Source organism: Channa argus, chromosome 1, assembly GCF_033026475.1.
Source record: "Channa argus isolate prfri chromosome 1, Channa argus male v1.0, whole genome shotgun sequence".
NCBI lineage: Eukaryota > Metazoa > Chordata > Actinopteri > Anabantiformes > Channidae > Channa > Channa argus.
This window is the reverse complement of record NC_090197.1, coordinates 35,658,466-35,683,176: the sequence shown is the minus strand read 5'-3', so window position 1 is coordinate 35,683,176 and position 24,711 is coordinate 35,658,466. Positions and strand designations below refer to the sequence as shown.

Here is a 24,711-nt window from a genome sequence, read left to right as displayed (position 1 = left end):
TGTTTGAAATCTGCAGCCTCCCTCCTCCTCGTCTCTCACACACACATTCCGCTATGTTCATTCAGGAAGTCTTGCTCGTTTTTGCTTCCTCTCTTTTTGACATTTCTCTGCGATAATCTGTCGAAATGTCCGCACAGCTCAACACAAACAAAGCGCCAATCTGGATTTATTACGCACAACAGTAGACGTGTGTTTAATTTCATCTAACGCTCTTGCATCACTATAAACCCACGTTTCTAAATTTATCGCTGGCAGTGTCACAACTAAAAAAGTTTCCCCACGCTGCACTGATTATCAGAGACCTGGTTTTGAAGCTGCACTGGTGGTTACTGCAGGGCCATGAGGAAGGTTTGATGGGGCGTCATGTATTTAGCCGCCACTTTTGACAGAGATCCAGATGCATTGAAAGACAACAGCCTTAGGTTTCTAGCGTTTGACTAGAGGACGGTGACGTGTTTGTAGCTCCGTTCAACCCAAGGGGATTTACAATTAATTCACAGCCAGGAACTTATTAGTCAAGCGACGAGCTTAATTTCGAGTCAACAAGTGGGCCTTTTATCATCGTCACAGGAAATGTCTTCACTCACAGTGGAAGTAACTGCAGAGCTGATGATTGTGATTTTATCTGACTTCTCAATAATGTTTGTAACTAATGATTATTTCCATTATGAATTAATTCATTAGCTGTGTGTCCTCTTCAATAATTGCTGAAAACAATTTTTGAGAATGTCCAAGATGTTGTTATCAGTTTTACAGTAATGGCTTGTATTGTATTGCATTTCACCATCGACATTTATGTTGACAAAGCTTTAACAGATTGTTAGTAGTGTCCAGCTGTTTCTTTGTGGATGGACTAGTCTGTTAACAGTCTCATTCTCACAGTTGACTGGAATATTTGTTCACCACATAACCTCAGTTTAATTCTCAGTTCCTGTGAGGATGATGCAGGTTTTCAACCACACCTTTAAATAAAGGGTGGTTTTACACCTATAGTCAAAACAAAGTCCTGATTGACACTCACATGTCTCCTGTAGGTTTCACTTTACGGTAACCTTGAAGGCCATAGCACACAGTTACCCTTTATTTGCTCTAAAGTGACTTGGAATCAGACCCCCATGGTGTTTGGGGATCGACTGGATGTATTTGAACCATGTGTACTGACATTTGGCGTTAATCAGGTGTGTGTCACTGCTCTGTGTTAAGACGGAGTAAAACATTGATGCATTTGAGGTATTTGGCATTGTTTTGTAAAAAAAAAAAGTATCCTCAAGTATCAAAAGTATAATTTGGTTATTGATACTAAAAATGTCTTATTTGGCAGTAGTAGCAAAGAAGTGAAGAAACAAACACAAACTCTGACAGCTGACAGGCAGTCCTGACCCAACTGGCTGTCATCTGGCAGAATTTGTGTTTGTTTCTTCAGTTTTTTGCCCTAATTTCCATCTTAACTTGCAACTAGAGATTATTGTCATTATTGATTCATCTGCAGATTATTTTGCACATTAATCAGTTCGCTCTTTTGTTTCAAAATTGTTAAAAATGTCAAAGCTAGAAGTGCTTCTCATGATTTCTGTAGCTCAAAGTGACACCTTCAGATTTGTCTAGAATTATGAGACAAAGTAAAACATCAAATCCCCACATCTGAGACGCTGGAACCTGCTGAATTTTTGCTTGATTAAAGTGACTGTGATGTCTAACACTGGAGTTTTTTTTTTTTGCTGATTTCACACATTTTATACTATAAAATCAGTATAATAATGACGTTACAGTCCTAAGTGGAGCTGCGCAGAGCAAATAATAAAACTATGTTACATTAACTTTGCCCTCAGGGGAACAGTTTCAGTGTGGGAACTGCATGTTATTCCCCCCCAACCTAAAAAATTATTGTTTTCATGCGATATGTAGTCATTGTTTTGGCAGGGTGCAAAAAAATAGATGAACATTTCATCTTTGTTAAGGTGAAAGCTTAAAGGCACGGAGGTACAGGAAGGGATGAAAGTCACGGAACAAAAACAAATTTGGAGCTTTTTATGACGCTGTCAGCATTTAAAGTGAAACCCAAACAGCTCAGCAGCACACTTAAGCCAACATTCCCTGGACCCTGAGGCGATAATAATGCTCTATCTGATCTGCGTGGCTGCATTATTGGTAACATAATGATGTTGTGATCATCAATGCTGGATCTACCATTTTAAGAGCGGCAGGAGGAAGTGATTCTGTCATTAACTTAAAACTGATATCCTGTGAGCCTTAGTGAGTTATGATTAAATGTTAAAACACTATAAAGATGCAGTGTGTGACTTTCTTTTGGTCTGTAGCTCTAGATTTAAGCTGCCAAGTCCTGTGAATATCATGAGTTAAACTACTGTTCTTCTCCAGCCTTCACTGGAGAAAGACTTGGAAGAAATGACCCAAGTGTTACAACTCCCTCCCCTCTCATCCAACACCTCTTGTTGCTTTGTTTTCTTTTTTTCTTTCCTATTTCTGACTTTTTCTTTCTTACATTGTCTTTTTCCTGACCTCAGTTTCCATCTCTTCCCCTCTTTGTCCTCTCCTCTCTTTTGTCTGACTTTCTTCCCTTCCATCCTTCTTCCTCTGTTCATGGCTTGTGCTTCTTCCCTCCCTGGGGACTTCTCAGTGAAGGAAGGAAGCCTCTCCCTTTCCCCTCCTCCTCAACACATGTTTCGACTGTAACAGCTGAAAAAAACATGCTGGCTTTGTCACAATTCATTGGTGCTTTAACCCTCCAACATTTACTTTGTAGTATAAGTTCAATATCTGTGTGGCTTGGCACAATAATTACAGCCGACCAAATAGATCCAGTGTGCGATTGCTTCACTCAGATGCCTGCTATGTCTCAAGTTGTGTTTTTTATTATCCCACCCATTTCCACAGCTGCTATATATCGAAATCTTGACTCACTCTTCTAGCACGACATTACGAGTCATCAGTTTCAAAATAAAATGCCTTAGTGTAAAACCGAGTGTGGAATTGTGGAGTTGAGTCAGCAGTTGTAGTATCTAATAACTTCCTAGAGTTAAGCTGATATGGATTTAAGACACACTGTTGTTATCAAAAAGCTGTAGTCAGTAATAATTTAGAAAATTCAATTGTTTTTTCTGTTTTCCCTGTAGTGTAGGGCAGCTGCTAAATAATAAATTTTACTTCTTCTAACTGAGCCAGGGTGGGTTAAATATAATGCTCACTGTTTTATGCACACATTTGTCTCTCTTACAGTTTGGGGTTAATTTGAATTGTATTCTTTGCCTGTCTGCATGTTGTTATTGTCTTAAATGTTTAAATGAGCATGTATATGGTGATTCTTTTGTTTTATGTATTAATGTTTAAACATGTCATAAAATCTAGAAATTAAAGTAAATCTTGCCTTATTTTTAATGAAGTAAAACAGAAAATAACTAATATTGCAGCACAACACTATCTTTTTTTTTCACGATAACGATATTTTGATGGAGCCCACCTATGAAGCCTGTCCCTGCTGTAAATAAGGACTTGCCCTTTAAATCAATGACAAGGCTGTTGTTTTACTTTATTTATTTTTTATTTTTTTACACAGGGTGAAAGTGTGTATAGACATGGTCAAAGGCACCGCAGTTTTGTAGCCATTGGTGTAGGGGACAGAATTACTGGATTTTCTCAGGACAAAAAGAAAATAAGTTCTGTTGTAATTAGCCCTGTATAATGTTAACAGGATATAAAAAAATGTGGCTGCACATCAATGTACTCACTTACAAATGTGGTATATTTAGTGTAAAGTTTGTAGGTGATATAATTTCACTGTGCATGTATATCTTACGTGTTTGTGTCACTTTTATCTGGTATACAGCACTTTTCAAACACAAGGACAATTAAAGTTGGTTTACGTCAGCATATGAAAGCAAACTGATCAATAATTTTATATCAAATCATTATCAATGTCAGAGTTGAACTTAATGTTTGTCATATCAGTATGAGGATTTGTTCAGAAAGAGATGGAGCAGATATCTGATTAAGATGTCTTTCTACAAACCACCCATCACTCTCAGAAGACTCAGGCATTTGTCATCTTTATGGCCTTATCTTGCCAGTTCTCTATGCCTTTGTTCTTCTCTATTCCCATTTTCTTTTCTCTGTTCCCTAAAGGCTTTGTCTAATTTCATTTCTTTCCCTTTTATCCTCTATGCAAGCAATGAGTTGATACATTGTCCTTGCTTTGTTGCCACTAGAGGTTTAATAGTTGGGCTAATGGTGATGATAATCATTGGTTTGATTTTCCCATCATTAGCAGCACAAAGCAGCTGCTCAAATGCACCTATTGTTGTGATTTGATATCAACACAGGAACAGGAAATGAGTGTGTGTGTGTGTGTGTGTGTGTGTGTGTGTGTGTGTAAGAGAGAACTACCATAAATTGGTGTCATGGGATAGCATGTACTGGGCTGTGCACTGCACTTTTCCATGTCTTCACTCCTCATTTTTGTGCTCTTGACTGCTCTGTTGTGTATGCACAAGCAGTCGCGTCCTATGGTGAGCAAAGTCTCGTTGGGAACAATCATAGCTGTGTAGTATTTATATCTTGCTATCTTGCTTTTGTGAAAGCAAGATGTGACTGTAATTCTATCCTTATCTATTCCATTTCATTACTGGAGCATCAGTATGTTCTATGTGATGTACAGCTCTTACTGCAGCAATACATTGATCCATCCTCACCAGGAAGCATCAGTCAGGGAGGTATGGTCATCAGTGAAGCACACTGAGCACCAGATGGCCATCAGGATCTCATGTTGGCATCAGCAGTGTGTCAGGGCTGGTTGGGAGCCAAACAGTTAACAGGGTATTGATTGTTTTTTGATAGATGTGACTTTAAAAGTGTTTTTATTATTGCTTAATCATTGGGAATGTTTTAAAAAGCTTAGTAAACGCAGGCTGGTATTGAAGAGTACATGTTTCAAAATCTTGGGGTGGAATAAGTGAGCTCTCCTAAACTCTAGTCCAATATTAATGTATATTTAAGAAAGGAAAAATTGGTATCTGCTTTTTCTGTATTGATGTTGGTGTCATTTTGGAAGTAAAGCATTATCCATTGGAGTACCCTTTTAACAATATTAATTTGAGAGAATGAATTAAATCATTTGAGAGGATCTATACACTGAGCTAAGCTGCGCTCTGGGTGCTCCTTTCCAACTGACAAGTCAACCCACATCAGTTACCTTCAGATCCTAGATGCGCTAACAACATGACATGCGTTTTAAAGGAATTCTTTTAGTTCACAAATGATCAGATTTAGACAAACATGCCTTCGAGTTTGCTCCCAGGCTTCATCTGGTCAGGAGGTTTGAGTGATTCAGCAGTGTTATGTAGCTGTAGCTAAAAAAAACAAAAAAAACACAAAAACCTTCCTGTGCTTCAATCTGAGGAATCACACACCACCTCTTTTTCCTCTGTAAGGTTCCCGGGATACACACACACACACACACACACACACACACACACACACACACACACACACAGAATTCACATACTATCTGTGGTTTTCCAGAAGGTTCACAACACTTCTAATCTTTCAACAGGAAGAGGAGGAGTTGTGGAAGGACAGGGATCTAGCCAACACACACACACACACACACACACACACACACACACACACACACACACACACACACACACACACACACACACACACACACACAGTGAAACAGAGTTAGAAATAATCCCAATTTGCTACTGAAAGAGTTGTTGATAAGGAGGAAAAGGTGGTTCATGATGAGTTTTTGAAGGTACTAAGGCGTTTCAGAACTTACAGCTTTTAAACTTTCAATAAGAAGGGCTGTGTCTTTATTTTGACCATCTTGTTGCTGCGGCCTGAAGGAAGTGATTACGTTTTCCAGTGAACGCTGAAGCAAGGGCCTTTACAAAAACAAAGTAGTGTCCAAAAAAAGTCAAAGAAGAAAGCACATAGTAATGTTTTTTATTGCACTTAAATAAGGTGTGTAAAGTATGTTCTGATTATACACTTGTGTACAACAGATTATACACGATCAGGCATAACATTACGACCACCCGTGCAATCCAATACAGTGGGTCTGGTATAAATTCTACCTTTACAAATTTATTTATTTATTTATTTATTTTTAGGTCAAAGTGGGTAGTGGAGTTGTACTGGAGGGCAATATAAAAAGAGGTGGTTGTAATGTTTTGGCCACCTCATTCATTTTAAACCGGGTTGCACAGGTGGTCACTATGTTATGCCTGATCGGTGCACGTGCAAAAGATAAAAGATCCAGCCAAAGATTTCGGCTTGTCCCTTCAGGGGTTGCCACAGCGCAACGGGTTTTGCACGTTGATTTGGCTTCTGTTTTTACGCCGGATGCCCTTCCTGTCGCGGGACAACACCTGGTGGGGTGGGATTCGAGCTTGCGGCCTTCTGCATCCCAACCCATTGTTCTACCACTGATCCACCAGGCCCCCCAATTGGTATACATGCATTAGAGCGTAAATGTGTGCAATAGAATCTGACTTTAGTATATTATGAGTTAGCTGTAATTTGACCCATGTCCTATCTACTGTTTCCAAACAACTGCAGCATTAGCTGCTCCCACAATAAATGAAGTTATCTTCTTTAGTTCTATAATAAAAATACAAGTATATGTATATTTACATGACATGTTTGGTGCATATGTATAACTCTAGTACATGTTCATGTTTCTAATTTAAAACATGATGCTTAGTTATGTATGTTTTTGTATTTTTTCATGTTTGTCTTATAGTTGAAGGGTTGGAGAAATCAGCGTCACTGGCCAGCCCTGACATGGGGGTGGACTTCGCCACCAGCACCCAGAATGTCCCTGGATCACGACAGCAGCGAGGCAAGCTGTCTTCAATAGGAAAACTGTTCAAACCCTGGAAGTGGAGAAAGAAGAAAACCAGTGACAAGTTCCAGGATCTTTCCAAAGGTAGATCGTCCTGCGTGCTTGATATGTGCTTACATGTGCTGTATTTTGTATGAAGACATTTATGTGTGGCTTGTGATTTGTTCTCCCAATCAAGTGTCTGTACAACATCACGCTTTGTATTTTGGGATATGGGCTGAACATTTAGTGTGAACAACAACAATCCTGCTCCCAGAAGAGCTTTAAAAGGAGAAGAGAGAGCGGTTTGTTTGTAACGCTCACTGATTGATTCCTGAAATGTTGGCTAGAAAATAAAAGGACAGAAACAAATACAAAAAAGAGAGAATCCATTTCTTCACGGTAGCCTGGATGTATCTGGACTTTTCCCCGTCTGCATGTACAGTTCATACCTCGAGTCGGTTTCAGGTTCCTGTCGTTCCAGGCGTGAGAGGTTTTACAAGAAAAAAGAAATGCTAAATGTAGAACATGTCTAATGCTGCAGCATTTGTAGTAATTCTTATTGTAGAGGCGATCTTACTCCTATCCGAAGGTCCAACACTTATCGACTCCAGAGATCGTTGTATGACGAACACTGAAGATTTATTGTATTCCACGTTTTCTTGACTTGGCTGATAACAAAATAATTCTGCAAAACACGTTTACGAATTGATTCCATAAAATTGGTTTCTCAAAGCGACTCCTAAATCCACAGAGCAGGTTAAAAACCGTGTGCCCCCACAGCTACACACTCTGTAGTCAAAATGCTCTTAAATGTAAATAATTGTTTGTTTTAAGACATTCAAGGAAAAAGCCTTGTGTGACTTTTTTTTAATTCCTTGTTCTATCCAGTCAATGTTTCAAAATACAAAAATATTCAGTCTACTGTTGTGTATATAACAAAGATAAGCAGCAAATCCTCACATTTGCAAATCCTACACTAGAAGTGTAATTTCAGGTTTATCAATCATCTAAACAGTTGCAGATTATTTTTGTTGATTAATAAACTAATTACTGACTAACCACGTAAGGTCAACTTGTGTAATTAACTGAGCATACTCATTAGATGACTCAGTTGTTCACAAATCTAATTTTGAAGACTGATTCCATTAGATCCTGCTCAATTCCTCATCTGTGACTTGATATGTGGAGCTGTTGCATCTCATGCATGGTGGGAAATGCAATGACTTTTCGCAATGATAAGAGGAACATGGCTGTTATGCAACACATGTATCTGTTTACATTAATTGGTTTAGCTAGATAGAAGAAGACCAAGATGGAAAAAAGTCATCTTGACTTGCTTCATCTTTCAGTTCTGGAGAGAAAAATCTCCACCAGACAAACAAGGGAAGAGCTCATCAGGAAAGGAGTTCTCATCCCTGACCAAGGTTTGTTTGATCATTCACTCACACTTTTCTTCATTTACTTTCTCTTATGTCATATATTAATATCATAATTCTAGGAATTAAAAACAGGCAAACTACACAAAAAAGATGCAGTATCCAGAATTCAGGATGACCCTGATTGACTAGCAAAGGAGACCAATTACAGCTCAAAAACTCCGCAGGTTTTTTTTTTTATTCATTTTGTGAGCTACCAGCTGCTTCTGTGAATATTTTTTTATCAACTATAAATTTTTCCTTTTTTACGCTCTATTACCAATGTCACTTTAAGTGGAACCTTATCAAATTAAATTTCTTATGCCTGTTGTAATACTAGCAACAGCAAAACTCATAATAAAAGTTTGAGCTTTGCAACTGATCTGAAGAGAAAAGCATTCATTTATAGTTAACTTTCTTTATTCTTTTATCTTCTCTAGATGAACCAGTGAGCAGTGAAAACCAGAACGGGCATGCGACATCCAGTGTGACATCGGAAGAGGTCAAGGTTGACATTGAGTCTCCAGAAACACCAGTGGAGGTACAGGCCACGAGGCCTGTCAGCACTGAGGAAAAAACAGGTAACGTCTGCATCAGCTAATGTGTGTAAGCGTGCACGTTCTTCATACTGTTGTGGCAATATGTTCTGTCACAATGATTATTGCTTCCTGCGCATGTTTTGGACTGTGAAACTACTACGCTGTGACTCTATTTGGTTCTCTTTATTAGTAGAGCACTGCTTTACAACTGTGATAATAGTTTCTCAGAATTAGAATTCACTTAACTCAGACATGTGTTGTCTTATTCTTGAATGTGACGGTTTTCCATTTTCCCAGCTGGTTCTTTGTCACCATCTGTCCCAAAAGTCACACACTGTGAAAGACACTACTGAAATGTTGATATTGGTACATTGGTACAAAAAATAGGGTAAAGAAACTCAAAGGGAATAAAAAGGAGAACACGGGTACAAAATGACTCGTCTCCAGTTTTATTATAAACTATAAATTATGCTGAAAATATTTGATACCTCAAACATATAAATGTCGTGCTCCGGGTTGATGAGATAAGATATTCTGAATCCCATCAAGTCTTATTTAATGTGTGCAGAGTGTTTCAAACCTGATGTTTATTGGTGGTAGTGTTTATTCACAGGTATGTACTAGAAATTATCTCCTACACAGCTGAGTAGCTACTAAGTGTTGGCCTGATCAATATGGTTTTATCCCCTAAAACACATTGTGAAACATGTCGTGTCACTCAGGAATATGAGACTTTTGAAGCTGTTTAGCAGTTCCCTTTTTATTTGCTAGAACTAAACACTGCAGCTTTTTTTTTTTTTTTTTAAGTGTTGATGACTTTGAAGTTTTTTCCTCTCGATTGTGGAACGCATTTTTGTCGGCAGCAGTTTTCTGGCTGACATTGAATGCTCTGTGGGATCTCTGACTGAGTCTAATGTGTTCAAATAGATATTCCCATTATATCAGCCTGCAGCAGGCTTTCACAGTCTGAACAGAGCAGTATCTCCATCTCCTAATGCCTCCCTTTCCCTCAGGAGACAGGCCACTGTTCTTCAGTCTGATGCTGCTTAAGTGTGGGGCTTTTTTAGTCTCAACCCTGTTAGCATTGAACTCTGAGCCATTTGTTTGTTCATTTGTCAATAATCAGAAAAGCCGAGGCAACAAACACTGGGAGCAGAGGAGCAGAACTCATACTGGAGGTTGAGGAGGTCGATCAGTACATTTTTATCCGTCAACACCACCGAAGAACTCGTCCTCATCATCATTAGCTCTGTCCAACTAACTTCTTATCTTTCAGTATCTCTCCTGTTTCTATCTGCATGTTCATTTGTGCATTTGTTTGCAAAGATATGCGTCTTTGATCTTGCGTCCAGTCTCTGTTTAACCTGTAAATACCGTACTTTTACTTCCCGCTTCCTCTGATCTGCTCAGAGAGGTGTGACACCAAACCTCTCGCCCGGGCAAACCAGGTGCGACCTCGAGACGTTCAAGCTAAAAAACAGCAAAGTGCCACTCTGCCTGCCTCTTCCAAACCTGGGAGTGGCACTGCAGCCACGACCAAGCACAGAGACGGTGCCTCAGGGACTAAAAAGACAGCTAAAACCACAGGCAAGGCAGGCTCATCCGCACAAGCTAAAGCTAACCCTCGGAGCGCTAACAACACTAGTCATGGGACTGGTAAGTTCAGTTAGTTGGGGTTGAGGCCAATTTGCCTGTCGACATTCTTGCCTGCCTCCCTGCATGGAAAATGTGATGGAATCTCTGTGTGCTGTTAGTGCGGCCGTTTACACATGTAAACTATGACTTCATATACCCTCCCTCATGCATTTCAAGTGTTAGTCAAGAGGCTACAAAATAGTACTTCCCCATTTCTTACTGTTGATATTGTCTGTCATATTGGAAGGGGTTTCCAGTCAAGTGAGTAGCTGTAGTTCATAGTGTTTCAGTTATGGTCTCTCTTCTTCCGAGAAAGCAGAAGTGAAGATTTGTCAGGCTCTGAAAACACACCTACACACACACACACATTTGTAGTGTGTGTGTGTGAGTGTGTGTGTAACAGAGACTTTCATAAAATGTATGGGGGTTTAATTGATGTCATGTGGGTATGTGTGTAATGTCTTCTCTATGTTTGCATGGACGCTTTTGCTTACAATCTACTTTATGAAGACATGTTGTCTGGTCCTCACATCCCCAAAAGGGCTAAGACTTGGTTTTAGGGCTAAAGTTAGAATCAGGATTAGGATAAGTGGCCATGGAAGATAATGTCAGTGAGTGTCTTCACAACGATAAAAAGAGATCCATACTGTAGAATCTATATCAGTGTTTACGTACTTGTTTAGCCTACAGCACCAGAATGCTGCATGTGATGTCTTATCTAAAGGCTTCTGTGTATTTATTATACACGTGATTCCAAAGTTGTTTTACTCGTATCTGTTTCATATTTTTAGTTCATCACTTTCATCAGGCTATTTTACCAGCACACAAAGAGAATTAATACACTACTTTTATCAGTGTTATTTTCTGTTTCCTTCATTTATGAAAGACTTTTTTGTAAAGGTTAATTCAGTTCAAAGTGCAAATATATTAAATAATAGTAAAATAGTATGGTCGCCAAAATAGAAGAGTAATGCACATGAATGCAAACCAGACAAATATCTACTTTAGATAAGCGCTGAAACTGTTAATAATGCATTAGTCAATGGCAGCTTTACAGCATAAGAGCCACAGCCGTTGATTAACAACTCTTGTTAGCAGGACGCTACTAATTTTAATTTGCAGTCCAGTTAGCAGATTAGCTGCTCAGCTGCAGCACACTAAAGAGCATGGAACCATACCTACAAATGTCAAGTTGGACTCTTGCTTACTCTTTAATAACACTGCTCACACATGGCTTGTCAGCTACAGTGAAAGTTTTTTTTTCTAATTCCTTTGCTGGTGATCATCAAACTATGGTCAATCAAACACAGATGTGCTCTTCATAAAGCTGAGATAAAATAAAGGGTTGTTCCCATATTTCTCCAAATATGTTCCTTTCATGTAAAAGTATTAATATTAATAAAACCCTTAGCAGTACATTAAGTGGTTGTCTACAAAATCAAATGTCTAAATTTGTCAGTTAGAAGTTAATAGTAGTATAATACACAGAATTTGTATAGATTGAAGCACATTTACACCTTCAAATAGTTGAGGAGTTAATGTTTATGTAACCAGCATGTCTCCAAGCTGTGGGTGGATACCAGGACACCTTGGGGAAAAAGTCCTATTTTCTGTATTTCTATCCTCACTTTCTCCTGCCTCTACTTCTCTTTAGCCAAATCCTCCCATCCAAAGAAGACAGGAGGCACAAAAACTTCCACTCCCACCACCACCACCTCCTCCACCGCCCCTCGTTCTCGTACGTCAAAGGACTCCAGTGCTGCAGCACAATCTGACAGGAGAGATACAAACACCAACCGGAAATCAGACGCTCCGGCCTCTACTTCGGTACCTCAGAAGGCCTCCACAGAGACTCCTAGAAAGCCTGGAGACTTAAAATCCTTGCCTCTTTCCTCAGAGACCAAGTCTGTCTCACATAAAGCCTTGGGCAATGAGACAGAAGACGCTAAGGCTGCTTCTCAGTCTCCCTCAGCTGCGGGGGAGGAGACCCAGAAAGGTGTCACTTCTGAACCTGCAGTCCTGTCTCAGCATATCAACACAGTTACAGAGGACACTTCCTTCACAGAAGAAGAGACAGATAGCAGCTTACAGGGGGAGAAACGGGGAAGAACAGTAGGAGAGGAAGAAGAGAAGAAGAAAGGAGACACAGAGTCAGCTGTAGAGAACAGCCCAAGGTATCTACTCAGGACATTTTTTTTGCCTGCGACGTACACTGGAGTCACGTGATTAGGCTGAAATAATTTAATCAATGAAGTAATTGAGTATAAATGTATCATTTTAACTACTCTGTAAATGGAGGCAATCATGTAAACAATCATTGGATTAACACAGCTCTAAATTATTTCAGCATTTGCATGTGTTCACGCTATTTTGTTTCCTTCAGGTCATCAGAGGGCCAAGCGGAGAAGCCACAGGGCCTTAGTGTGAAAACAGAGCAGGCCGAGGTGACGGTGATCCCTGACAGGCCAAGAGACAGCCAGACTAGTGACTCGGACTCTGACGGACCAATCCTGTACCGTGATGAGGAAGAGGAAGAAGAGGAGGAGGACGAGTATACAAATAGTATGGCATTAGATTTGAAACACATCACACAATGATGAAAGAAGAGTTCAACCCAAGTGTGATGTGGAGATGTTCAGGCTGTGTGGCGTGTTTTTTTTTTTTTTTTTTTTTTGAGAAAGATTATTTAGATTATTTAGCTCCTTTTTTTTTTTTTTTGTAAGCAATTTGTAGATTCCAATAAATATTTATGTGCAGTTTGGGCTATGAATCAGCTAAAAAGGTGTTTTGAGTAACACTCAGGCTTCAGTTGAGCATTGAACGAAAAAAAGAATATATAAGAACATAGAAGCGCCCGACAGCCAGTTATCTTCAGCCACAAGCTAATCTAGGCTGTCAATCTGCCATTAATGCGGCATAATCTTCAAACCAAATTATGTAAATGCTTAGATGTATTTGGTACCTGCTGGGGTGAGCTCTATTCAGCTCTTCTGACCGTTAACTGAAACCCGAGTAAGAAAAAAAATCATTGTGGAGTCACTTATATTGAAATTCTAAATTGATCAAGCTTCATCTGTAACCATCATCTGCAGAGTTATGTTTCCAGGACTTAAAGAATATATTTTTTCTTCGAAACATTGGACTGAAATTATGTGATTTATTTGTTAAAATGCAATGAATTATAGGATTTGATCACATTTGTTCAATATTCTTAAACTAGAAATCAATCAAACTAGACTGCATTTTCTCACCCATCCTGTGAAGGTGGCTTTCTGTAAAACCCAGTCTCTTAACCAATTTGACGGACAGAATTGTTGTTGTGTTGTGTTGAATTGTTGCAGGAACACAGTGTTCATTGTTGTTGAGGCCTGCACAGTGCTCACGAGTCATCCTTATCAAAGGGAAATGAAAATGACTGCTCACAGCAAGATTTTGAAGTCATGCTATTTGTGATGATTGTGCAATCCAGACATTTTGGGCCTGTACAGTTTTCATTCATGGTGATATGACTTTTAAATGAGGGCCCACACACTATGAGATGCAGTAGGTGTTTTTAGAAGCTAACAATTGGGCTTTTATTTTCATAAAATCCCATAAAGAAGATTTAGGGGACATCTCGATGCAGGAGGTGATTGCATAAATTTGGGTCTGGTTGGGTTACATGCTACATAATGAGCAGTGTTCGTTTTTTACTGCTGCATCAGCTTGAGCACAGATGATTGTTTGAACTCCTAATTGTTACCAAATGTTGCCGACATATATTAGGGCTGATTTAATTTTTTTGTTGCAGTATTAAAATGCTGCCAACCAAAATAAAATGACTCACCTTTGTAGCAATGTTACACCTACTCTGCTAGATGCTTTGGTGTTGTTTCTGGAGATTTTACAACCTCACATTTAATTGCTGCTTCATAATGATCTGCTGTTGATCTCCACGCAGATTGTTACAAGACCCTATTAAACTTGCGATTCATTTTCCCTATTGTGTCTCTGTTCCAGGCTCTCTGGCCAGCAAGATCCGCCGACGAGACACTCTGAACATCAAGCTGGGGAACCGACCTAGCAAGAAAGAGTTGGAGGAGAAAAACATTTTGCCACGGAGCTCTGAGACGGAGAGACATGAGCTACGGCAGCAGATAGGCAGCAAATTAGTCAGGTACACACACACACACACACACACACACTGCATGCTGTGAAAACGTAGATTGGTGTGAAATTATAACAGAAATTGTTCATTATTCTTTGGTGTTGTTGTGGGCGTTGTACTAGTAGAAATGATGCACATGCAGTAACAACACAAAAGGTGTCAAATAAAAAAAAATGTTACTGTGATAATTAATATTATTTTTCAGTAGAAGTCAGATTAATATTGCAGTAGATTTGCACCTGGTCCTTAAAGAAACTCTTTTCAGGCGCCTGAGCCAAAGACCCTCCCCAGAAGAACTGGAGCAGAGAAACATTCTCAAACGTAAGTTTCTGTAGTTAACCTTACCTCTCTATGCTTATTATGATTCTTAGAAACTTAAAAAGCAAGTTTCATATCTTTTTTTTAAGCTATGACAATATGAAGCATTGTCCACTTGTTGTCTATTGCTGCCACTTGCAGATCTTTAGCTGTGAAACTGTGTTTCTGTAATCAGATAGACAGATTTGTCTATAAAAGTGATTTTCTGTCTTTTGAAAGCTTTGAGTCTCCCACAATGAGCGGAGTCACATTGAGGTCTGGTAATATAGTAAAAGTCTCTAAAAAATTGCTTCATAATGATGATTCTTTCTTTTAGGTTTTTGTCATTCGACAAAACTCAATTCACAAAGACTGTGCATGTTGATAAAATATTATGCTCATACTACCAAGCAGAACTTGGGGTTTGCTAGCTCGCCTTTTGGACCAATTTTGGCTGACAGTGCAGGAAATAAAATAAAAACAAAAATCACCCAATCACACAGCAATATAATATAGTAAAAACGTAAATTTATCTTACATAGTTCATTCTTTTTTGGCCACAGTTAATGCATGGCAGGATGACTGAAATATACTATGGCTTTTCAGGTGCTACAGTGAACTTCATTGTATCTTCACAACTTAAAACAAATTGTGCAATCTCTAACAAAGTGGCAAATTTGTCATGTTAGGATGTGTGTACCCAGATTTTGTGATGACCTTAGAGCAAAGCCATTCCTTCAGAGACATTTTAAAGCATCACAGTTTAACTTGCAGACTCAGTCTGCTGATAATTCAGGTTAAAAGTCATTCTCTGTTGTGTGTGTACAGTGTAAATAACAAGTTCAATAATGTTTATTGTGACTTTTCATATAGGAAGTAATGCAGAAAGGAAAAAATTGTTCTCCACAGATGGCTATGGGAAAGAGTTAGCTGACTGGTTTCTGTGCTGTGAGTCCCAGACAGCTTGTATTTCAATCTCTGATGGGACCACTAGAGGTCAAGGAGTTAACCAGTGCTGCAGGCCAGGTCTTGGAAGGGAAATGCACAAGCTTGTTGTTGGAAAATAAAAATATATATTTATTTACATAAATTACAATGTACGTAACAAAAAATAAATATATGAAATATTTAATCAGTGGATCAGTAGTGCTAGTGTGTGGATGTGTAAAGATATTGTATAGTGCAAGAATAGAGACAAAAGAATAGAAAACAAAGCAGGTGGTGCTAAGGGGGAGGCTAGCAAGAAGTTAGAGAGCACAGGACTTGGGGGGGGCGGCTGATCTTAGCGCAAAAGGGTGCAGCTGGCCAGTTTATCCAGACAGCACTAAACACCCACTCTCCCTACCAGGACATGAAAAAAGTAAATGCGTACAGTGTGGGGCAAGACAAACCTAGAGGCCATGTCAGAGTCAGAGGGCAGTCACACAAACACACACAACAACTGTACAAATAAGAAGACACTAACACCATAAACCACAGCAGTATGCATAACAAATTCAGTTCAGAGTGATTCATTCTATAACTGAAGCAAATCAAAGGTCATAATTTCCCCGTCTGGTTTTCTTTATGTTCAGGCACTGGTACTGCCAAATGACAAATAACATCTCAAGGTTAAAAATAAAAACAGAATTGTTTTGCAGGCACAATAGGTGTGAAATGACTCTCTTGGTTTGGTTCATGCAGAAAAAAATGAAGCAGAAGAGCAAGAAGCCAAACGAGAGATTAAAAGGAGACTCTCAAGAAAGGTACTATAAGCACCAACAACACACACACACACACACACACAGACACGCACAGGAAAAAACAGAAGGGACATAGTCTATATTTAGCTGCTAATATGTTTTGCTCCACCTTATGAGTCACATTAGGAGGCAGAAAAGATGCTTTGTGTGCTAACATGGGCCATCTAGTGGAGACAGATGGAAAAGATGGAGAAAGCTTTTGAAATAATGCAGAGTAGACACAACATAAGCACAAAGGCATATACAACATTTAGGATAAAACATTGTATTTCAGTGTTTATAGCTCTACGTTTTTCTTTCTGTGTATGTAGCTGAGTGTGAGGCCTACAGTGGCAGAGCTTGTCGCCCGCAGGATCCTGCGTTTTAATGAGTATGTGGAAGTAACAGATGCCAAGGATTATGACCGGCGAGCAGACAAACCCTGGACTCGTCTTACTCCTGCTGACAAGGTAATACAGTTAATACGTGTTGCAAAATCTGCATTTCTAGTTTTTAACAATTAATGTGGTCAAATTATCCATCTGTTACTTCTTTATTTTCCATGTTCTCTGCATTTGTGAAATCAAGCTTTGTAATAATTTGAAATATAATCAGCATCATGTGGTTACTAAAGGATTAAAAGTATTTGGACACCCAAACGGCAAAGCCCCTATTGCAACAGTGAGGTCAGGCACTGATAAGGTGTGGCTCTCAGTCAGTGTTCTGATTTAACCTGAAGATGCTGAATGGGGATGAAGTCACAGCTCTGTTCAGGCTTGTGGAATAATTTCACACCAAATTTTAAAGCGTGTGATTTCTGCATAGGAGTATTGTCATGTCAAAACAGGAAAAAGCCCTACTGCAAATTGTTTGAACTTTTTTCATTATAATATGTGTAGCAATTGATTGTTATTAACTTAGACGGTACATCTGGTGACGTAGGAAAGCAAAAGTGTGCATACATGTACCAGACTTGTTTTATACAAATGCTTCATTAAATGTCTCCTCAGAGAAGGATGAACGCCCTATAGGGGAGGGGGAGTTGGAGGATAATTTCTATATCAAACCTGCCCTCTGCTGTTTAGAATCAAGACTACACAGACACAAGTCCCAAACGCTCATCCTAGATTGTAAATACAAAATGAACCCTCACAAATTTTAATCGGCATCAACTGCATAATAATTACAGGTTAATGAGTGCAAGACAACAAAGAGAAAGAGACAGGACCTTAGGTTACATGACGCAGTGGGATTGTTGTGGCCAGTCAAACGCAAGATTAATTTTTCACAGAATTTTAATAAAACTAAGAAATTATCAGCTGTATGGATACAGTAATTCTGCTTTATTTTTCCATTTTGTGTGCACATGAACTTGTTCTTCCCACTATGAATCGAACTATGATATTTGAGCATTTCCTTCAATAAACCTGCCCTCGAGCATCTTCAGATTTCAGACCAGATGTGGTTAGAGACACAGCTGAGTATTAGTTATAAAGTGTGTGTGTGTGTGTGTGTGTGTGTGTGTGTGTGTGTGTGTGTGTGTGTGTGTGTGTGTGTGTGTTCTCACCCCCAGGCTGCTATCCGTAAGGAGCTAAATGAGTTTAAAAGCCGAGAGATGGAGGTTCATGAAGACAGTAAACAGTTCACCAGGTAATTGGGTGGTCGATAGCTTAAACTATTTAGCCTGTCTGTGGATAAGCTATGCTTCATTAGTAATTTCTCACCATGAAACTCTACAAATTAATTTTTTTCTGACTCACTAAAACAGTTTCCTGTATTGCGTTAAAGTTATGTTATAAACTGGGTCGACTTTACTTTATTTACCTCAGGCCAAAAAAATGAATCTTCATTCGCCTACTCTTTGTTATTCTATGTGTACAACATGTAAATAAACTAACAAACCTTTAAAAAATATATATTTCACAACAACAACAACTACATAAAGTTTCACTTGGATATGTTTAAATTATGTATTTATTTTCTTACCTTATTGCAGTACTAGTTACACTCAAAAAAAATTTGGATAATTTTGTAGCATCATCCTTTGTCATTCACAGCATCCTATCACTATGAATGAATATGACAATTTTCACTTTATTTTAACCCCATTTGTTTTAATTGTTTAATTAATCTGCAATTAATCAATTTTGTTATTTTGTCAACAAAACCAAAAAAGAAGAAAACATGCCTATTAATTCCTTATTGCATGAGTTGATGCAAATCTCTTCACTTACTGTATATGTATAATGTTACAAACATACATTTAAAAAAGTTATTTTTTTAACTATAATTCTTTTTATTAAGTAGTTTAAAATGCATAAACTCAGCTGAATATGTATAAACAGATTATGAATGTGTTTAAAGGCAGTGTATGAATATCTTATGATGTTTATTACCTTTTATCCCTTCGTTAACTAAATGCGTGTTTTCAGATTCCATCGGCCCTGAGTGCTTTCACTGCCAGCTGGACATCAGCACCACAACCTCTCCGGTCCCCAACTCCCAGCCGTCTCCCTACCCGCCAGACAGTACATAGTACTGTCAGTACACAGTACTCTTTGGGATCGCCCTGATGATATGTATTTATGTCTGTAGTGACAGCTACAGTGTGTCTTAAGGCCTTGGCCACCCATGGGCAACAATGAAATGTTTGCACATATCTGTAGTCAGAACAGTGGTGTGTATAGTGTGGATTACAACCATTAATTTATTGTAGATGGCCAGAACCTTCTAATTAAGGATGTTTTTTTTGTTTGTTTGTTTCCATGTTTTTGGTTAACGTCGGGCTTTGTAACGAGAGGTTCCAGGGGAGAAAAATTACACAATTACTGTTGTAGTAGTGAATGTGGCTCAAGTGTTCTTGCCAAGCTATGCCCTGTTATAAACTGCCAGATGGACTTATATGGGCATCCTCCTACAACAGGAAATGAAGGGGATTGGATGGGTATGTGCTGATGTCAGTGCCCATGTCATAGAGAAGAGGGGATGAGAGAAAGTTTGTTCCACTCTGATGTGCCTCCCGGAGCCGAATCTGAAATACTGCAGTTCAGTTTTAGACATATTTCAAGTATATTGCCACTAGAGGGCATTATATAACAAGAGTTATTGCCTGAAATGATGAAGATGTGTATGAAGAAGTATAAACTGTGAGTGTTTTATACAGTATATACAACTGCTGGAGCTGAGGGAGCGTTGGGCAGCTGAGGCTTAATAGTGAAGTGCATCTCTTTAAATCTAGCCAATTCTTGTCCCTCAGCACTCTTTCTAATGGTAAATGATGTTCATGTGCTGTAGCATCATCTATGCCATGTTGCAAATCTTACATCACAAACTGCTGGAGTTGCTCTTTAGAGGCTCTCCTTTTAACTTCAGTTTCTCATTTTAGGCTTATGGCTGGAGCTCTTACTCAAGAGTAATTTGGTGCCTATGAAAAAGCAGGAATTTGATTGTTCGTTGGTCTAATTTGAAATCTTACAGCTTAGATTTTGCTGGGAGAACATTAAGTAAAGCCTTTATGTGCTGTATGAAGAGTGAGCAATGAAGCAAGCATTTTGGGCTTCGGAAGAAGTAAAGAAATACTTTACTTTCCTTTTACCTGAACGTGCTTTTTCAGTTCACGCTGTTGGCCTGTGATGTAAACATACAGACAGGCTTACAAGTGTCCCTTTCATACCCTGGTCTAACATGCATCTTGACTCCAGTAGTAATGGTCTATTTATAACAAAGTGCAATGGGAAGATGTGATCAAGGTTTTGGAAAATTACCTGATTATGAAATCATTAGCCAGATAATCAATGAGTGAACACTTTCCATGTGACTTCTTGCTGTTTTTATTTATATTTGTCTCTGAGACATTTTAACAGCCAGACGTCTGATTTATGAACATTTAAAAATCATATTTGATTAATTGCGGCACTGAATTTTACCTATTTACTTGTATTTTTTAAGTGTTAGTTACTGGGTGTAGCTTCATATTTATTGCACACACTCTTGTCATTTAATTGCTGGCAAAAATATTAGTCAAAATGTTAAACTGTTTCTTTAATAACATACATAAAACAAAACTTAAATTGGTATGTGCTACAGTAATCTCAGTGGGCACAGGGGATACCATGGAACAGCAGTATTCTTCAGCCCATTTAATTTACCATTGCTATTTGTATTGCGTGCAAAGGTTTGGTCCTCCATCAGTCTGAATTAATTTGTATTGTTGAGAATCTCAATACAACTGCCTAACACAGTTGATTGTAGATGAACTTACACCCAGGAGGATCCAGGAGCACAGATACACTGAGATTAAATGTGTGTGTGCCAATTTATAGGTTGTTGGCAATGTTGGCAACTCATCATCTTTGGTGTAGATATAGATTTCCTGCTCTCAGGTGCTCTGTCATGATAAAATCCAAATACTCAAGATGCACGTTAATGCAGTATGGGATCAATTAATAATGATTTGCTGTTGTGTGAATGCCAGAGTGTTTGGCTGAGCTGTAAGAATAGGAAACCTCAGAAAAGTCAGATGTGAAAGGGCCGATATTTAAATATATTTTTGGACTTGTGTAAGAAGAAAAACAAAACACAATAGCTTATTCATTGCCATTGGATGTTCTTATTAAAATCAAACCAAAATGTTTGTAATTTCCCCTTGCTTCCCTTTGAACTGGAAAGGAAATGTTTGCTGATCCGTGATTGACAAATCGAGCTTGCTGACGTCCAAAGGCTTGTGTTCTCATAATAGACCGGCAGCCTCCGCAATGCTTGTCATTCTTACAAGTCATAACCGCAAAGGGTGGATTTATTATTTTAGAAATTTGTGCAGAGGTTATAACATGAAATGATGTACAGTGGTGAAAAAGAAGCAACAGTATTAATTCATGTCAATGTCAATGCTGTTATATATTGATTATTTTGTACAGAATGTATACCGAGCATGTGCATATATTGAAATCAATTTTACTACCAACATGTTACAATACAACTTTAATGTGATTATTTTAAACTCCGATTTTACCTTTATTTTTATCATCCCCAAAAACTGATTATAAAATTAACAGTACAACATATATTTAGGTGCTTTTTCTAACCAGGATGTGAAGCACAGTATGTTCAGTAACTGACACGTCTTTGTCAAACCTGTTAACCTAAGCAGATCATGGACCACACTAAATTTTTTATATTTTTTTCTTTCCCCCCAGGCAGAGATAGATCTGTCATTTTATATTTTTGATTTCGGCTATAATCAGTAGGTGCAAATCTCAGTGTAAAAGGTTTTTTTTACTGGACATCAGGTGTATTTCCTTATATGTTTGTTTTGGCACTTTCATGCTGCACAAACTAAAAAATACAACCATGATGCAGCCTTGACATAATCTTAATTAATAATAAGCATTTGCTCACATACTTTTGGGCACAGAATGTACCCAAAATGTTCATTTTATGGTCTAACCAGTTGTATGTAGGGTGAAATGAGCTCCTGTAATAGTGAGCATTGTGCACATCAGCAGCAATGCTGTAATAAAAGACCAGAAAGTTTATTTAAGTTAAATAAATACCAAACCTTTGTGAATGAGTTAGCACAATAGTGCTGCTTGCATATGTTTAAAAAGAAAACAAGATGAACAAGAAACCAAACTAAATGTTCAACAGAGAATTTTCAGTAAAGTGGTTCCTATAAGAGGCTTTAGAAATATTATTCTTGGGCACTGATAATTCCATATTTTAGTTCTGAATTGGGAAAAACATCTGGAGCAAGCAGTTTATACAAGCCTTGATGATTGTGTTTATTCATAACTGTATTTCAGTGTTAATTACAAAGAGCTTGTCCTGTAAATACGTTTTGTAGGTCCAATCTATTTCACCTACTACGTATAGAACTGCAAAACCCAAAAAACATTAAATGCTGTAACACACCCAATATTTCTTTGCATCATGAATAATGCAAAACATGTCAAAAATTATTAAACACGCAGTTAAATCCATTAAATATCTCCTAAATTCCAACTCAGTTTAAAACATTTGCTGCCATTTTGAAACTGCTACTTTTTATTTGCAATGCTGGAGCAATTGTCTGTTATTTTGATGCTGCTTGGTGCTTTCTTTATCCATTTCTAAGTCAAGTGTCAGTCAGTCCAACTGTAAATCCAGATTAACATTTTGTTTTTTCCCCAAAATGGCAGATGGGTGCTCCAGCAGCAATGTTCCAGAACTTCACATGGGCTCCAAACATCTTTACTGTATAGTTGACATAGGTTCGATCTTTGAACTCATTTAATGTCCTATATATCCCAAAACGCTACTGTTATTTCCAAACTGTCAAACTGTGTATATTGTTTTTGTATATAAAGACTTGGATTTAATTTGTCATTTTGTTTTTTTATCATTAATGACTTAATTAATAACGAACTTGATTATGTTGTACAGGAAAATCAATCAACACATGAAACATGCAGCAGATGAAGACAGAGGAAGAGCTTTAGGGCCTTAGGCTCATCCAAATAACAGTTGGTGTATGTAATGTACAGCCTGTCCCGTGTCAGCTGCTAAAGTTTGTAATTCCTTCAGAGGAGTCATATATGTCTTGGTGGCCTCTCTCACTAGGGGTTTGTTTAGAGGGGAAGCTTTATCTTTATTATAGATCTAGATAACACATTTGCATTTGCTGAGGTATAAGAAAGAGTGGATTTTCATTGAACTCTTTACTGTATTATTGCCAGCTGCACCTTTCAGAACTACATTTCAGAGGCAGGTATTTTAGACACTTTGAAGGCCACGTTACCTAATTCCTTACTCACATACATAAAATGGAAAGAGTGAGACACACTGTCTCAATGGGCTTTTATTTTTAAATACATTTCCTCACTACTTGTGAGTTTAATGAAAAATGGAGTAATTAAGTAAACACAGTAAATGAAATATTTCCCAAAAATATAATATATACCCAAAAATCTAACAATTTGTTCTAGGATATTACCTGTAGAAGGTTAAGTAAAAATGTCCTTCTTGTCACCTTCCAGGTGCCACTAATTTGCCCTTTTGTGCCCCTTTGCTTTAGTTAAGAATCGTGTGGCTCGGAGGTATATTTGGACTGTTCGTTGACACGCCTTGCATGAATTGCCACAGTATTTTGCACAGATAATAATGGTGCTTTAAGGATGAAAACAAATGACCTGAATGATTTTTTTGTATTATTCATTTGACATTTGTAGCCTTTAGGTGGAAGGCCTCTAACATAATTAAATGAATCACCATGAAATGTGGTACAGACATTCATGAAGCCCTTATTAGGAATTTAAGTTTTCATCTATTAGAAGTTTATGACTGAGCTGTGCATCCAGTTGTTTTTGTTTTTTTTTGTTAAGTCCAAATTGATGTGACAAAAGCAATGTACTCACTCTCACTCTCTATGTAAGTCCAAATAAGATGATGCATACTGAATACAGTTTTTCCCATTTGCTAAAACTCTTTGCAGCTTAGATTTTGTTGGGAAGACATTATATAAAGCCTTTATGTACTGCAGGAAGAGCAAGCACTGAAGCACTTTTTTAAAATGGTAAACGTACAGGCTGAAACAGAAGCTCAATGCCCAAAATACAGTATTCTGTTTGCCAAAAGCTTTTAAGCTGACAAAACATTAAAAACATGCAACAAAAGCAGTTGTTTCCCTTGAACGACACCACTTTTACACTCTTTCAATCAGTCACTACACTGTAGGCAACCAAATACAAATAAATCTGTCAATATCCTTTTTTATTTTTTTATTTTACCATACTGTATCAGATCTCATTCTTTTTCCATATTGTTTAAACACAGAAACACTGAACACTGTAAATACCATTAGGCCACAGGTTCTCGTCAACATCACATGGACTGACACAGTTAATTCTGGGTCAATGAATGACAGGTGTGGTAAATGTTTTGGAAAAAGATGTTAAAGAATGTGTGAGATCAATGAAAACGTGTTAACAAGAGAGAAGAGAAGACTTCTGCTGTACTAAGAAGGTGATGATGAAGGCCGAGTAGATCCCAGTTTTATTAAATGCATCTTAGCATTTGAGGAAAACTGAAAGTTGGTAGTCTAATCATGATTCTCTTACTCTTTTTATAAACCAAG

General features: G+C 38.1%; 1 protein-coding gene across 6 annotated transcripts in view; it reads left to right on the top strand.

The window, feature by feature from the left end:
• The window catches only part of phactr2 (phosphatase and actin regulator 2), a 36,800-nt gene extending 13,838 nt beyond the window's left edge, over window positions 1-22,962 (top strand). For 3 of the 6 annotated variants that reach the window (XM_067516261.1, XM_067516291.1, XM_067516282.1), the window contains exons 2-13: window positions 6,764-6,949; window positions 8,197-8,271; window positions 8,703-8,843; window positions 10,212-10,457; window positions 12,091-12,610; window positions 12,820-12,998; window positions 14,436-14,592; window positions 14,849-14,904; window positions 16,564-16,625; window positions 16,934-17,071; window positions 18,175-18,251; window positions 19,034-22,962. In XM_067516261.1, coding sequence (XP_067372362.1) covers window positions 6,764-6,949; window positions 8,197-8,271; window positions 8,703-8,843; window positions 10,212-10,457; window positions 12,091-12,610; window positions 12,820-12,998; window positions 14,436-14,592; window positions 14,849-14,904; window positions 16,564-16,625; window positions 16,934-17,071; window positions 18,175-18,251; window positions 19,034-19,049 — 1,853 coding nt within the window. In that variant the 3' untranslated portion in view covers window positions 19,050-22,962. The remainder of the gene's footprint in view (window positions 1-6,763; window positions 6,950-8,196; window positions 8,272-8,702; window positions 8,844-10,211; window positions 10,458-12,090; window positions 12,611-12,819; window positions 12,999-14,435; window positions 14,593-14,848; window positions 14,905-16,563; window positions 16,626-16,933; window positions 17,072-18,174; window positions 18,252-19,033) is intronic. The other 3 variants (XM_067516301.1, XM_067516311.1, XM_067516273.1) reach the window with 2 other exon arrangements.
• The last annotated feature ends 1,749 nt before the right edge of the window (window positions 22,963-24,711 follow it).